General features: G+C 35.1%; 1 protein-coding gene across 1 annotated transcript; it reads right to left on the reverse strand.

Annotated features, from left to right (window-relative positions):
* Positions 1 to 1,780: 1,780 nt before the first annotated feature.
* On the reverse strand, positions 1,781 to 6,988 carry LOC127078569 (DEAD-box ATP-dependent RNA helicase 8). Its single transcript, XM_051019013.1, has 9 exons — positions 5,606 to 6,988; positions 4,618 to 4,678; positions 3,849 to 4,037; positions 3,491 to 3,742; positions 3,232 to 3,412; positions 2,810 to 2,898; positions 2,655 to 2,728; positions 2,451 to 2,581; positions 1,781 to 2,002 (listed from the first exon to the last, which is right to left on the reverse strand). The coding sequence occupies exons 1-8, from the start codon at positions 5,884 to 5,886 to the stop codon at positions 2,503 to 2,505; spliced, it is 1,206 nt and encodes a 401-aa protein (XP_050874970.1). The 5' UTR covers positions 5,887 to 6,988; the 3' UTR covers positions 1,781 to 2,002; positions 2,451 to 2,502.
* Positions 6,989 to 13,557: the final 6,569 nt, after the last annotated feature.

Consider the following 13,557-nt stretch of genomic DNA (forward strand, 5'->3'; position numbering starts at 1 on the left):
GTTTTATTTACTTTGATTTAAAATATATATTTGAAATTTGAAATTAATTTTTTTTTTCATTTAAAGCATGTAAGAGAGTATTGTTGGAGAAGAACTTGTGAAACCCTACTATATATTAACTATATGTTGCATGAAAGGGAGGAAGAATCAATCCCGCGACACCACATATACCCTTTCATTCTCAATAGCCAAGGTTTTATGGGAGATCTAAAAAGAATGTAGAGAAACTTGAGAAAAACAAAAAAGGTTATTGTGGATGCTCTTCTCCATCTACTACTTTCGAGTTTCAGCATCACACAACATCACAAATCTTTACAAACATCATTGTTTTACCACCAAACTCCTTCGGTTCAATTCCTTTTTTCCTGGCCGGATCCATGTATAACTTTCCTCTCAACAACATATTTTATCATCACCTCAGAACTAACTTAAAACATCATCATGAAAGCATTCTCTTCTTCTTACCACTTTTGACATCATCCAAAAAGAAACTCTCATACACCAACAAAACATCTTTCAGCTCACACTCCTTCATATCTCGCATCCCATGAGACTCCTAACCACCCTATCACCATGTACAAACTGTCCTGCACGTCCGATCGGACCACCGCAACAAGATGAACTCGCCATTGACAAACCATTGGATGCACACTGCTCCGACAATGTAGCTCCGACAATGTTCCCGTTTCTGTGACACCATAAAATCGTGTACTCTTCCACCATAAACTCCTTCCTTCTTCCATATAACACTTACTCACCATAAACCATGTTCATACAACATCACAAGCTCATCATCTTAACTTATTCACCATAACAATCACCAACACTCCACTAACAAAACATGATTGAACCACCATATAACACCAATAACACCTTGTACACACAACTCTAGCCATCCCTCAGTTTTATTCCGACCTTGTCTCCTTCAGCTTCGTACCAACCATACTACACTCATGTACCTACACTTGCCTTCCTTTTCACCATTTCATTAACCACACAAGACCATAAATTCATACAATCCAAGTTCATTTTGGGCTATTGTTTCTAGTTCCATAAATGCTTTATCACCTTTTTATGGTAGTAAAGGAGTTTCTGACTCTATTGATGAGTTTCAGCTTCATGACCAGTTCTCTTTTCTTAAAGACGAAACATTATCTCTTTTGCTAGAGAATCCGAATTTGTTTTACACACGCACTAGTGCAGAAAGAAGATTTTACACCCGTTTTTTATACATATTACACCCGTTATGATAGGGTGTAAATTCAAAGGGTGAGATATGTATGAAGAATTTACACCCGTTTTAAAACGGGTGTAAAAAGAGAATATATTACACCCTATTTTAGATTTAAAAAAAGGGTGTAATTGGTAGATATATACATTAAATTTTAAGACATTTACACCCTATTTAATATAAAACGGGTGTAAATTGTCACCTATTACACCCTGTTTTAGATAAAAAAAGGTGTAATTGGTAGATATATACATTGAATTTTAGGACATTTACACCCTATTTAATATAAAACGGGTGTAAATTGTCACCTACATACATTGAAGTTAAACGAATTTACACCCTATTATAATTCAAACGGGTGTAAAATGACAAATATTTACACCCTATTTTTGATATATCAAATGTAAAATATCTTATAATTACATTTAATTTTAACACATTTACACCCTATTTTGTGTATGAAGGGTGTAAAATATCTCAATTTTTTTAAAAATATTTTATTTGAAATTTCATTAAACCAAATATTTTTATATATTCCTGGATATTCAATAAAAATTAATAATAACCAATTTGCAAATGCAATCCAAGGAGCCAAGCATATGTCTGGCATTTAAAAACCCATTATTAAACTTTAGGTTCTAATTATTTTTCCAGGGCTCTTAAAAGCATAAATAAATAACAAAACATTCAACAGAGGGGTCTAACAATACCCTAACTTATTGAATCCTCGTGCAGCGCATTCACACCTGCTTGCGTGACAATCAGGTCATGCTGTAAAAAAAGATACAAAAGCAATAAGCAACAGAAACACCAACTAATGAATCATAGTTGAGAAATCATTAGAAAAAGAATGAATAAAGATAACATTTAATTGATTAACATTCGGTTTAGTTCTTAAAGAAATGGAAATAAATTTGACTTTTCCATTTGTGGGTGCATTCAAAAGATAAAGTGTGGAATTATAAAAGTTCATCGGAAAATTAATGATTATGATTTAAATGGCTATATAGGTTTTTAATCTAATTCCATTGATTCTTGGATGAACAGTTACTATTGCCTTTATGCTCTTAACTAAGCCAATTTGTTTCTCTAATGAAACTAACTTGCAGACAGTTAGATAAAAATATAGAGATATCTATTTTCACTCTTGGATGAAAAAATACCACAAACAAGATGCCATGATCATAAATATCAAAAGAAAATGGTTCCTATCACTCACCGATGATGCTATTCACCACAGTTGAGAATACAAACAGGGTATCTACCACCGGTCACCGACAATATATGGCCTGATCAATGAATGGGGGAATTTGTTTTATTTCAGTGCCAAGTTCTTGTTCAATCCTATACCTGGACAACATAGAAACGCATCAGAAATCTGCACCGAGTAGCTCGGAAACTCGTATCTAACAGACATACTTACAAATTGAAACGATCCTCATAGGTTATTAAGTTCACTGCTAAACCAAGGTGTCCAAACCTCCCTGATCGGCCAACCTATATATCAACGGAGCACCCATGAAAACACATACAGAGAATCATTACCAATGTAGGAGAAAAGGCAGAAATCAAACATACCCTGTGCAGATATGTCTCTGAGTTCTTGGGAAAATCAAAATTAATAACAACATTCACTGCTTGGATATCTATTCCCCTAGTGAAAAGATCTGTTTCAGAATGAGAATGATAAAAAGTTAATCATCGGGTTGGAATAATAAAAATCTAACAAGCTTAATAAAGCAGTTATATCAAACAAGATTTATGACACACTTCCGTATTACCAAGAATACCCCCATTCCATTAATGAATTGCATGCGTAAATCATATAAAGTATACTACTGATATAAATTATGCAACTATTAACTTTAAAAACTGATTTCTAACAAACAAATGGATATAGTATCAGAAAATAAAGGAAATACAGATAAGAAACCGTTAGATATTTAAGAAAGTCATAGTAAATACAAAGAAACAAGCATGCTAAACTGTCATTAACATACCAGTACAAACAAGATTTCTGCAGGCACCATTGCGGAAGTCGTGAAAAACTCTATTACGGTGGTCTTGCAACATCTTAGCATGAATATAGAAACATGAATACCCTAGTTCTGTGATTTTCTTGGCAAGGAGTTCAACCCGATTAACTGAATTGCAGAAGATGATTGACTGGTTTATTTGCAGCTGTAATAGAAGCCATATTACTATCATATCCAAATCTCAAAAAAAAAAAATTTACAATATTTTGGCATGAGCATATACCTTAGAGAAAAGAGTATTTAGGCAGTGGACTTTCTGCCTCTCCTCCACAAATGCATAAAATTGGGTAATACCCTTCAGAGTTAGCTCGTCCATAAGATTAATGATATACGGCTTACGAAGATATCTATCTTTGAAATCCTTTACAGTAACAGGAAATGTAGCTGAAAACATAAGGATTTGACGACTTGAGGGAAGAAATTGAATCAGCTGCTCAATTGAAGGCTGGAACTCTGGGGAGAGAAGTTTATCAGCCTGGTACCAAGATAAAGAAAGAGAAAATGTTAATCGAAGGTGAAGATGTTCGGCAAAGTTCAAAATGCAACTTAGACAGGGACAGAAATTCCTTACCCTAGCAAACCAGACAAAAACAATAGAAACGCGACCAGATATCAGACCTAGCAAGAATGTCACTACCAGTAAGGGCAATTGGAATGCTTTCTTCTTGGATAGGGGATGGCCTTTCAAACCCCTTCTCATATATTCCCATTAGCAGCTCACGCTTCAAAAAGTAATCCTCAAACTCATTTCCTTTAGTTGCTGTCACATCCTGAGTAGAAAAATTAACAAAAGGTCAAGACTAGCACAATATTTTAAATTACTAACCCCAAGATGATAGATAATATTTATCAGACCATTAAAAGAATATTATGAATATCATTTGGAAATATAGCAACAATCTGACATCTAGCACTTAATTTATGATTAAAAAAATTAATTCTGTAACAATGAAGTTTGAAGGGTGAGAATGAGTAGAATCTGATATTATTTCCTATATTTCTGGACGTAAAAGAAATTTTATTAAGAGTTTGCAGTTTTACAAGCATGTTTATACTCTAAATTCTAAGCCGTAATGACCTAATGACTAAAAAATGGCATATCAAATAAAATGTCTAAAAGGCACTGAGCACAGGCCATAGGGTACTAAAAATGACATGACTCAACAAAATGAAAGCTAAAACCAATGCAAAGAATCAACTCCAACAAGGGATGCGTACTGTTCCTGACAAACTCAAAGATCCCAATTCTTAAACAAAATATATGACCAAAACCAAAGCATAATACATAATTTAAATAAACAATCACTTGGAATATATATGATAACAGCTTTAAATTGTTTGTAATCATACCTCTGTCCTATAGCGTGTATCAGCTGGTGGAATCTTTAGTCTTGCCTTCCAATCTTGTGAACTAACATACAAAATCAATTGAGAATAAAATTAAAAGACATTCTTTTCTTAGGGAAAAACAATCACATTAGCTTTATCTGGCAGTAGAATAATTGAATTTTACAAGCTATTTTCAAACCTTTCATAAACACATGATAGAGCAAACATCAACCCATATCATATTAGATTTGCAATAGCAAGGCATTAGAAATCATTGTAAACATCATCAAACCAACTTTACATTAGAGCACTATACAGAAATTAATGCAACTCTGGTTATGTTAGACAGAGATAAAACATTCAGAACCTAGAACTTCATATAACACTATCAAACATTCAGGTTCCCTGCTCAAATTTGAGTTTCCGCAATCATTTACAAACCATGATAATAACTTTCAAAATCATCTAAGGCTCTTGATTAAATGAAAAAAAAAATCTAATTTGATTCTTCACTGGATAGGAAAAGAAAATAAAACCAATTTACTACACTCTAAGACAGGAAAATTAAGCAAACCACGGTGGAAGGAGACAGATTGCTATCAACAGTTAAGAAAAGAGTGAGCGAGCTAAAATAATCAAGCTATCAAAGTTACACATAAACCATATCAACGAACAAACATTAACAGCAAATACCCTTTATAAGAGGACAGGATTCCCTCCTACAGCAAGATATCACCTAATAGACAGCCTGGGCAAACAACCACGCCCACAAATGTATAAACATCGAAAAGGTCTCATGCCCTAACATCAAAAATTCAAAACTCAACACGACAAACATACAAACTATATTAATTATCCACATCAAAATGCATATGACTGTGTAACACAAACACAGACAAGCAATAGGTATAAGACAAATACACAAACAAATATACAAATGTAACTACCAGAAATTAATCTGGTTAGGTTCAAAAAGCTTAAAAACAAAAATCAAAAGACCAAAGAGCACCTAGAGTCGTTTGTTTCAGACTGCACAGTCTTCTCGACCTCCTCCACAACACTGGTGTCAGTTCCACTCAACTGGTTCCTTCTCAGCCACTGTTGTTGTTGCTGCTGCTGATATTGTTGATTCTGTTGATGCTGCTGGTATTGTTGTTGTGGATGCTGATTTTGCATCATGTGCCTCTGCACATACTGTTGTTGATTTGGTCTCTGTTGAAACCCTCCGCCACCGCCACCACCACCTCGACCTAACCCATTCCCAAGTGGATATCTCGCTCTATTGTTCATGTTACAGATTCAAATCCCAAAAAAATTCTACCGAAAAAGAATGTACAGTAAGCTAAACTCAACCAATAAGCTAGGGTTTCTTCAAAATCACTGAAATGATACTAAAGCCGAACCCCTGGAACGGTGATTTCTCAAAATGGGGTTAACGATTAAATATTAAAGATTAAAGGCTAAAGTAACGAAATCTGAGAAGAAAAATGTGAAATTTCTAAGGGTATGATACAACTACAAGAATCCCAAAAAAATTTATATTGTTATAATTATACACCCTATTTTTAAATATAGGGTGTCTATTGTTATATATTAATATTAAAATTTATTATTTTTTTACGAAAATTTAAGATTAAACAAATAAGAATAATAAAAGTTATTGTTTAAGGCACGAATATTTTATTTTTATTTTTAAATTTACACCCTTTTTTTGAATATCAGGTGTAATATAGAGTTGATAATAAATAATATTTGAATTTACACCCGTTATTTAAAAATAGGGTGTCTATTGTTACGTACTAAAATTCAAAATAAGACTTTATTTACAAAACTGCCACCGCATTTGCTTTTTACACCCGTTTTTTGTAAAACGGGTGTAAATTTACAAATTATATTATTCTTTTTGTACTAGTGACGGTCAGAGTTATTTTCTAGTTCTAGAGGTAGTGAAAGCGTTGGTAATGATTGGAAACCATGTCATTACCATGCTAAGGTTACTGTAAGAATAAAGCTAGTTGTAGTTTCTTCATGGAAGTTTCAGAATGGTGTTGAAGGTATTGTTGGTTCTCCTAATAAGATTGAGGTGATGCATCGACATCATGAACAATATTAGATCTAAACCTCTTCAATAACAACAATAAGCAACACATACTACCGGCGACCACATCACAACAACAAGAAGCTCCACTGCCGATCTACATCTGGTCCTTTCATCTGCGAATTAACCATAAAAAAACAACCATAATTATCTTACATTTTGCCGTGAATCAAAATGTTAGCTTTCCTCTATAATTTTTTATGTTGATTTGGGTTTTGGTTTTGTTGAATATTGGTATGCATTGGTAAATCAAAAGAGATGGGAGGAGCTTTTTAATGGAGTTTTGTTTATTTGAATCTGAAAGCACCAGGAGAGTATTTGAGAAGAAATTTCTGAAAAAAGAAGCTATTTCTCATTCTTTCTTTTAATGCTACATGTTTTTGTTTTTTATGTTTCACTTTAAAAAGTAATAAATGACACACGCCATGTTTCCATTGGTTGCTTTGTTAGCTTTTTGGAAGAAAAAGCAAAACAAAACAAAATGATAGAATTTTACATTTAATTTTGACAAAGTGGGTTAATGGGGGCTTGGGTTCCCTTGGCACAACACTTTTTTTAATGATGTTAAGATTAATTAGGGTTAGTTTTAATATTGGGTTTGGCCCAAGTCAAGTTTGTTTTTACACCTTCCATGCTAATATACACCCCTCTATATTTTTTATTTTTTTATTATATATTTGATTAATGTATTGTTGATTATAGTTTAATTGATTAATGGTTTTTTATTTCTAAGTAAAATGTTTGATTAATTATTTATTCATTCTCGTATGTTTTAGTCGATTAATTAGTTAATTTCTCTATCCATGTCCATATCTTAACATATGTAAATAATCATTTCACTAACACTTCATTCATTTCAAAATCAATTCAATCCTTTTCACCATTGAATCAAAAGCATTTCAAAATAATTTCAAACTATTTTCAAATCATGTCTCATCCATTCGAATAAAACCACGATCAAATATCGAGTGACTTTTTCTAAATTAAACGTAATATTAAAACCCTTTTTCTAAACAAATGTGAAAGAAGAGGACCATTGGAATCTAGCATTCTAATGGGAAACCTCGAATGATTGGTCCCAAGACACACGTTTTAGGATAGCCATTCATTATTTCTTTCGCATCCTAAATCACTTAATAAACTTGGACAAAAAGGACCATTGGAGTCTAGCACTCCGATGTAACCGTTGAACAATCAATTCTAAGGCTTATGTCTTGTTCTTATTGAGAGTTCATTGTCCATCAAACCATTTTCTTAATAACTTCAAATGAAAAAGGACCGTTGAAATCTAGCATTTTGGTGGAACCCCAAATTGTTGATCTCAAGGATCATGTCTCGTTCTCCTCAAGCATTCGTCATTCACTTATAAGATATCCAACAAATAAAACTTCTTTTTCTCGCCGATGTGCAATTGATTTTCAAAACCTTTTTCAAAAATAAAATATATTTTGTCTCGAGATAATGCAAGGCAATGCTTCATCCACAACCATTGAATTGAGATAAGTGACGTTTTCCCGTGAATGCTGATATATAGAAATCCATTTAATGTGATGCAAACGCCCACTACTCACATGTTTTGGGTAAAACAATGTTTTCCATCGATTGCGAAAAAATAACTTTCGCTAAAATCAACCAAAAAATAAAACATTTTTTACCCAGAACTATGTATGTCTTAAGTTTTCCATCGCACCCGAAGATACGTAGGAGTAAGACCCGCAATCTTGTCAGGCACATTAAAAAAAACAATTTGTGACCCCTTTATTTTTCTTTTTTTCTTTTAATAACTCGGGAAGAAAAAAATTAATATAAGATAACATTCAATCGCAAGTCTAACTAAAAGGTTTCCGTTGAGTATAACGTACGTGAGAGGTGTTAATACCTCCCCCTTGCATAATCGACTCCTAAACCCAAATATGGTTGCGACGACCATGTTCTTTTCAAAGGTTTTATCGATATTTTCCTATTCCTTCATTGGAATAAATAAATTTCGGCGGCGACTCTGTCCGAACATATTTTGCGCAAGTGTGCGATGCGCTTTGCGAAGGATCATATTTTTCGAGGTACGATAGATGGTGACTCTGCTGGGAATATGCTCCATGCAAGAGAGAGTCAAGCCTAACTTAGTTAAACTTGCGATAAATGTTGGCTTTCCTTAATTGTTTTCTTTATGCATGTTTTCTTATTTGCTTTCTTTTTATTATTATATGTTTATCGTCTTGTTTATCTGTGGGATCTTGGATTGATATCATGAATAAAGTTCTACACCCGAGATTTGGAAAAAGAAGAGAGAACACATAAGTTTAGAATTGGAAGTTGTGTAGTGTTAGTCCCCAAAGGCCTCTCCTTGCGTGCCTAGCATGAAGACTCCCCCTAGAGTAGACCTTTGCGTAGATCTCGTTATAAGACAGCTAGCATGTCGTGTAACATTGATTCATGAAGGGTTTCTGACTATAGGACCCCCTCTTAGAACCATTTCCTGCTTTGGTGGTTGCATAATGTTAGTCTCCAAGGGCCACTCCTTGAATGCCTAACATGAAAACCCAACTCAGAATAGACATTTTCGTTACTCTTGTCATAAAATGGCTAGCCTATTGTAGAACAATTATTCAATTAAAGTCCATGACTCTGAGAACCTTATCCAAGACATAGAAACCATCTTGTAAGTTGTCTATGGGTACAAGATCTAGAACTATCCATTATATGGGGCCTACCTGTTAGTTTGTTCTGGCAATACCCGTGTTATCCTGGATCTTAACTATACTTGCATTGCATTTTCTTTGCATACCAAAATACAAAAAATTCATGCATTCTTATTTCATCAGCATGCATGCTTATCATTTTCCAAAAAAAAACTCATTTCACCTTTTGTCCATGACCCCAGCTAATTTCCTGATACTTATACTGAACTTGTGGTAGCTGTTAAAGGACCATAAAGTATTTGAAGCAAGATCAAGTGGAGATAAGAGGGAATATAGACAACTTGAAAGGCCAAGATGACCAGATGCCTGAATCTGTGGTAGCTATTGTTCTTGCTAAAAAAACGTAAATGGTTAACCTCGTTGATGCTAGCCAATGAAGGTTGCAAATGTATGGTTGGAGTGTCTGTGATTGTAATAGGGTTGATAGCCACTATTGTTGGTGGACCAAGGTTCCTGTTATGTTTGCTACTTTTTATGTTATTCATTGTGTTACCTCCCCCCGTTGTTTTGGTCATTGCTTCCCTTTTATAGCATAACCTTAGCTTAATTGGTCTAATGACCATTAAACACCTTTGTAGCGTCAAAACTCTTAATAATCATAATTGTTCCTTAGTTTATGTAGGATGTCATAACTGACAGAGTGCCTTATTGGATCTTGTAACAACCATAATCAGAAATAGGAAGCCCATACCGACTATTTGGACCCCATTCGATCTAAGAACAGAGTCCGGGATATAATGATGGGATGCGTCCAACCTTTCTTTCTGGCCAGGGCTAAAATATACACCTCGGCTCCTATTGTTTTAAGAATGCTTGACATTTCCGATTTCATACCTCGGCCAACCATATAATTTTCGGGATGTACATAAGCCCCCCCGAGTATGAATCCTAAATGGATGAAATGTTCTAACAAAAGAAGCTTGAAACATTATTCTTTATTGAAGATGAGGTACAAATTGGCCTGCTCTTACACGCATGCAATTTCTAATCCGACACAGTGAAGTGAATGTACATGACGAATCTTTTATAACATGGGGTATATCTTTTTTCCAGATTTTATCTTTTTATCTCTCCTGTAACATGTTTGGATCTTATTGAGGTCCTTGGATTTATAACAATGCTTGTATTTTACTTCCACCGATCTTTCCCTTTCCCTTAGGCCCAGAGCATATTTTGTCTTGCTAAGGAGAAGGTTAAGCCCCAAAGGTAACTTGGGAAGTTTTATGATTTTAGTGATGTCGGATAACACTACGTTTTTAATAAAGAGGTCGGAGATTCCTGGTAGTTTATGGACATAGTGTCGTCTTAGAACCTGGCGGGTTCTGGATGTAGAGAAGTTAGAAAGCCCCAACGAGGTCTCGACTTATGGTCATTGTAGAACATGGTTGTTCTTAGATTTGTAATACCCCCATGTAGGTTTTGAGTATTGTGGTAATCTAGGCTCTTTTACAGGTTTCCTTCATAGTACTCTGATTTAAATAAGATCTGACCGACCCTAGACCATTGGATTCGGGTTCACACACCCTAGCCGGGATATATATAAAATGATATTTTTCAATTGATCGACTTTAGTCATTTGTTAGGATGCATTATGCAATATTTTCAAGTATGTTACTTTCCTTCCCTTCCCGTTTTGTACTTGGATCCCGTTGTGATCCTTAATATTATGATAATTTTATCTTCTTATGTTGTTCTGGTTGTTTCTTGTCTTATTCTTATAACTGAATTTCTGAGGATATCCTTCATGGAAGCTCCAGGCATAAAAATAAGCTTTAATCATGAACATCTTGTTCAATACTTCAACTGATGGCGGGGCGGGGAAAATTGATCTTGATTCTGACCCATGGTCATTGTAAAGCTCGGAAGGTTCTAGATACATAAGTCAAAAAGCCCCAATGGATTCTCAACTAATTGCATTTCTGCTTTAACTATGTTAATGCATATTCTTGTCATCAGGATTGTGATAGCCCCATTGTGTTTTCGAATTAGCAATGACCAAATCCTGATATCTTTTTAGATGATCATATGTTTTTGGTAAATTCCAAGTATATCTTGCTTCATTCTTTACATGACCCATGTGAGTTAGGGGCCTAAGAATCCTTGGTGTGTTCTAAACCAAAAATCATTCTCATTGGATTATCAGTTTATAATCTCTTTGTCGTTGGTCATCCCTTACGAATGTGTTTTGTCGTGTTTAGATGCCTTCAGATTTCCTTTTATGATAGTATTTGAGCCCTCATGAGATTTGTTTTAGTTATGATTTATACCATGTAGGTACACAGCCCCGGCGAGTCGGGCTTTACTAATTTGTTAAGTATCTTACTTCGAACACAGATCGGCTAACTTCGAGTAGATCATGTCAGATATTTGTCCAATGATAAATTACCCAAAAACCGCTTAAGGTCAGCGAATTGTTAACTTTGTATGATCGATGTTCAGATCCCCCAGAGGGGGTTGGTGTTAAATGGAGGTCAGAGACTTTTATTTTGTATGACCGATGTTCAGAGCCCCATGGGGGGTTGACGTTGAATGGAGGTCATAAACTTTTATTTTGCATGACCGACGTTTAGATCCCCATGGGGGGTTGACATTAAATGAAGGTCATAGGCTTTTATTTTGCATGACCCGGCTGAAGCCGATTATGACAGAGGCTTCAAGTGCGCTTGGAATTCAGTTAGGCCGAAGTTTCATTAAACGTTACTCGGTCGAAGACGATTATACCAGAGGCTTCAAGTGTGCTTAGACTTCAGTTAGGCCAGATGTTACATTTAAACGTTACCCGACTGAAGCCAATTATGCTAGAGGCTTCAAGTGCGCTTGGACTTCAGTTAGGTAGAGGTTTAATTAAATGTTACCCGTCCAAATCTGATTTTCCCCCTTTGTGGATGTCTTCTTCGTTCTCGGTCCTTAATTTTATTGGAGGGTAAGTCTCTGTCCAGTCTTTGTTCCAACCACTATCCTATATAATTTTTACATTTTTTTAGGAAAGAGGATGTGCCTCCCGCCCTCGTAGGGGAAAGGAGCGACACCTGTTACCTAATGTAATTTCTAAATTAATTATAAACGATGGAGAAATTATCTCGCCTTACAATAGAAACATTTTATTAATGCATAAATTTTAGTCTATTATGCTTCTTGGCCTTGTTAGTGCTCTCACATATGAATTTTCCCATGCGGCAACATCACATTGTATCAATGCCAATAAAATTGTCGGAATATTCTAATCATCCTTGTCACAGGTTAACCGAACCAGCCTGTTTGAAAACAACATTTTGCAATGATCAAGACTTGATCATTTGAACCTACTGTAGCTGCATAACAAATAAAACTGAATTGAAGTTGTCACAACTAGTATCCAAGCCAGTTCATGCCACGAGTGTTGCCAAATTAGAAATGTATTTAAAATTACGTGTTTCGACTTCTATTTCAGAGAAAGAAAAGAAGCTCTTTTAGTGACAGAGTCTGCATTATGAACTCCTGAGTCGGTTCAATGGCTCTGATTCGGTATCTCATTCCTTCTGATTTTGACTCGTAAAGATGTTCAAAGGAATGCGGAAAGAGTACATGATATGCTCCTAACTCTTTCAGGAATGCATTGGGACCTCATCAGACTGGAAAGGTGGATTTGGACTTAAAGCTCTCATGTTGGTTCAACAAGATTTCATTGGAATCCATAGATGGAACATTCAATCTAACATCTTTATAGCCGGTGGTTCCGATACAATACTAGTACAATGATTTTGTATCGCATCAATAAATTCCTGACTAAGCCCTCTTTTCTTCCGCGATCACCATACACGTTGTCTCCGAGTGAGTCTTCTTTTGTCATGATCGACGAATTGGAACTCGGTTTTCTAGGATCAATTGCTTTTATGTGATGGAATTGGATTCTTTTTCGACAGGCTTTCGCAAGATTAGTTCTTTTATTTCATGTCGGCGTTAGAGCTCAGCTTTGGAGGGACATAAACGGGGCCAAAACCACTGAATGATGTAGTCACATTGAAAGAATAATCAACCTTTCGCTAAACCCTTTTGGAGATTGAATTGATTGGCCATCATATAGTTGTCCATCTATTCAGATTTATCCTCCAACACAGTCATGTCGCCTTTGCTAATCAGAGTCATTTTGGCCTCCAGCCTTGTGAATCTTACCCAATAACTCTA

The sequence above is a fragment of the Lathyrus oleraceus genome, chromosome 5 (assembly GCF_024323335.1).
Source record: "Lathyrus oleraceus cultivar Zhongwan6 chromosome 5, CAAS_Psat_ZW6_1.0, whole genome shotgun sequence".
NCBI lineage: Eukaryota > Viridiplantae > Streptophyta > Magnoliopsida > Fabales > Fabaceae > Lathyrus > Lathyrus oleraceus.

What these genes read in the sequence shown, in the direction of transcription:
- LOC127078569 (XM_051019013.1), bottom strand. Translation starts at nt 5,886, where the DNA reads ATGAACAATAGAGCGAGATATCCACTTGGGAATGGGTTAGGTCGAGGT. An exon ending in GTTTCTATTGTTTTTGTCTG is followed by an intron (nt 3,743 to 3,848) that starts GTTTGCTAGGGT and finishes TCTTGGTACCAG; the next exon opens with GCTGATAAACTTCTCTCCCC. An exon ending in CAGAGACATATCTGCACAGG is followed by an intron (nt 2,729 to 2,809) that starts GTATGTTTGATT and finishes GTTGATATATAG; the next exon opens with GTTGGCCGATCAGGGAGGTT.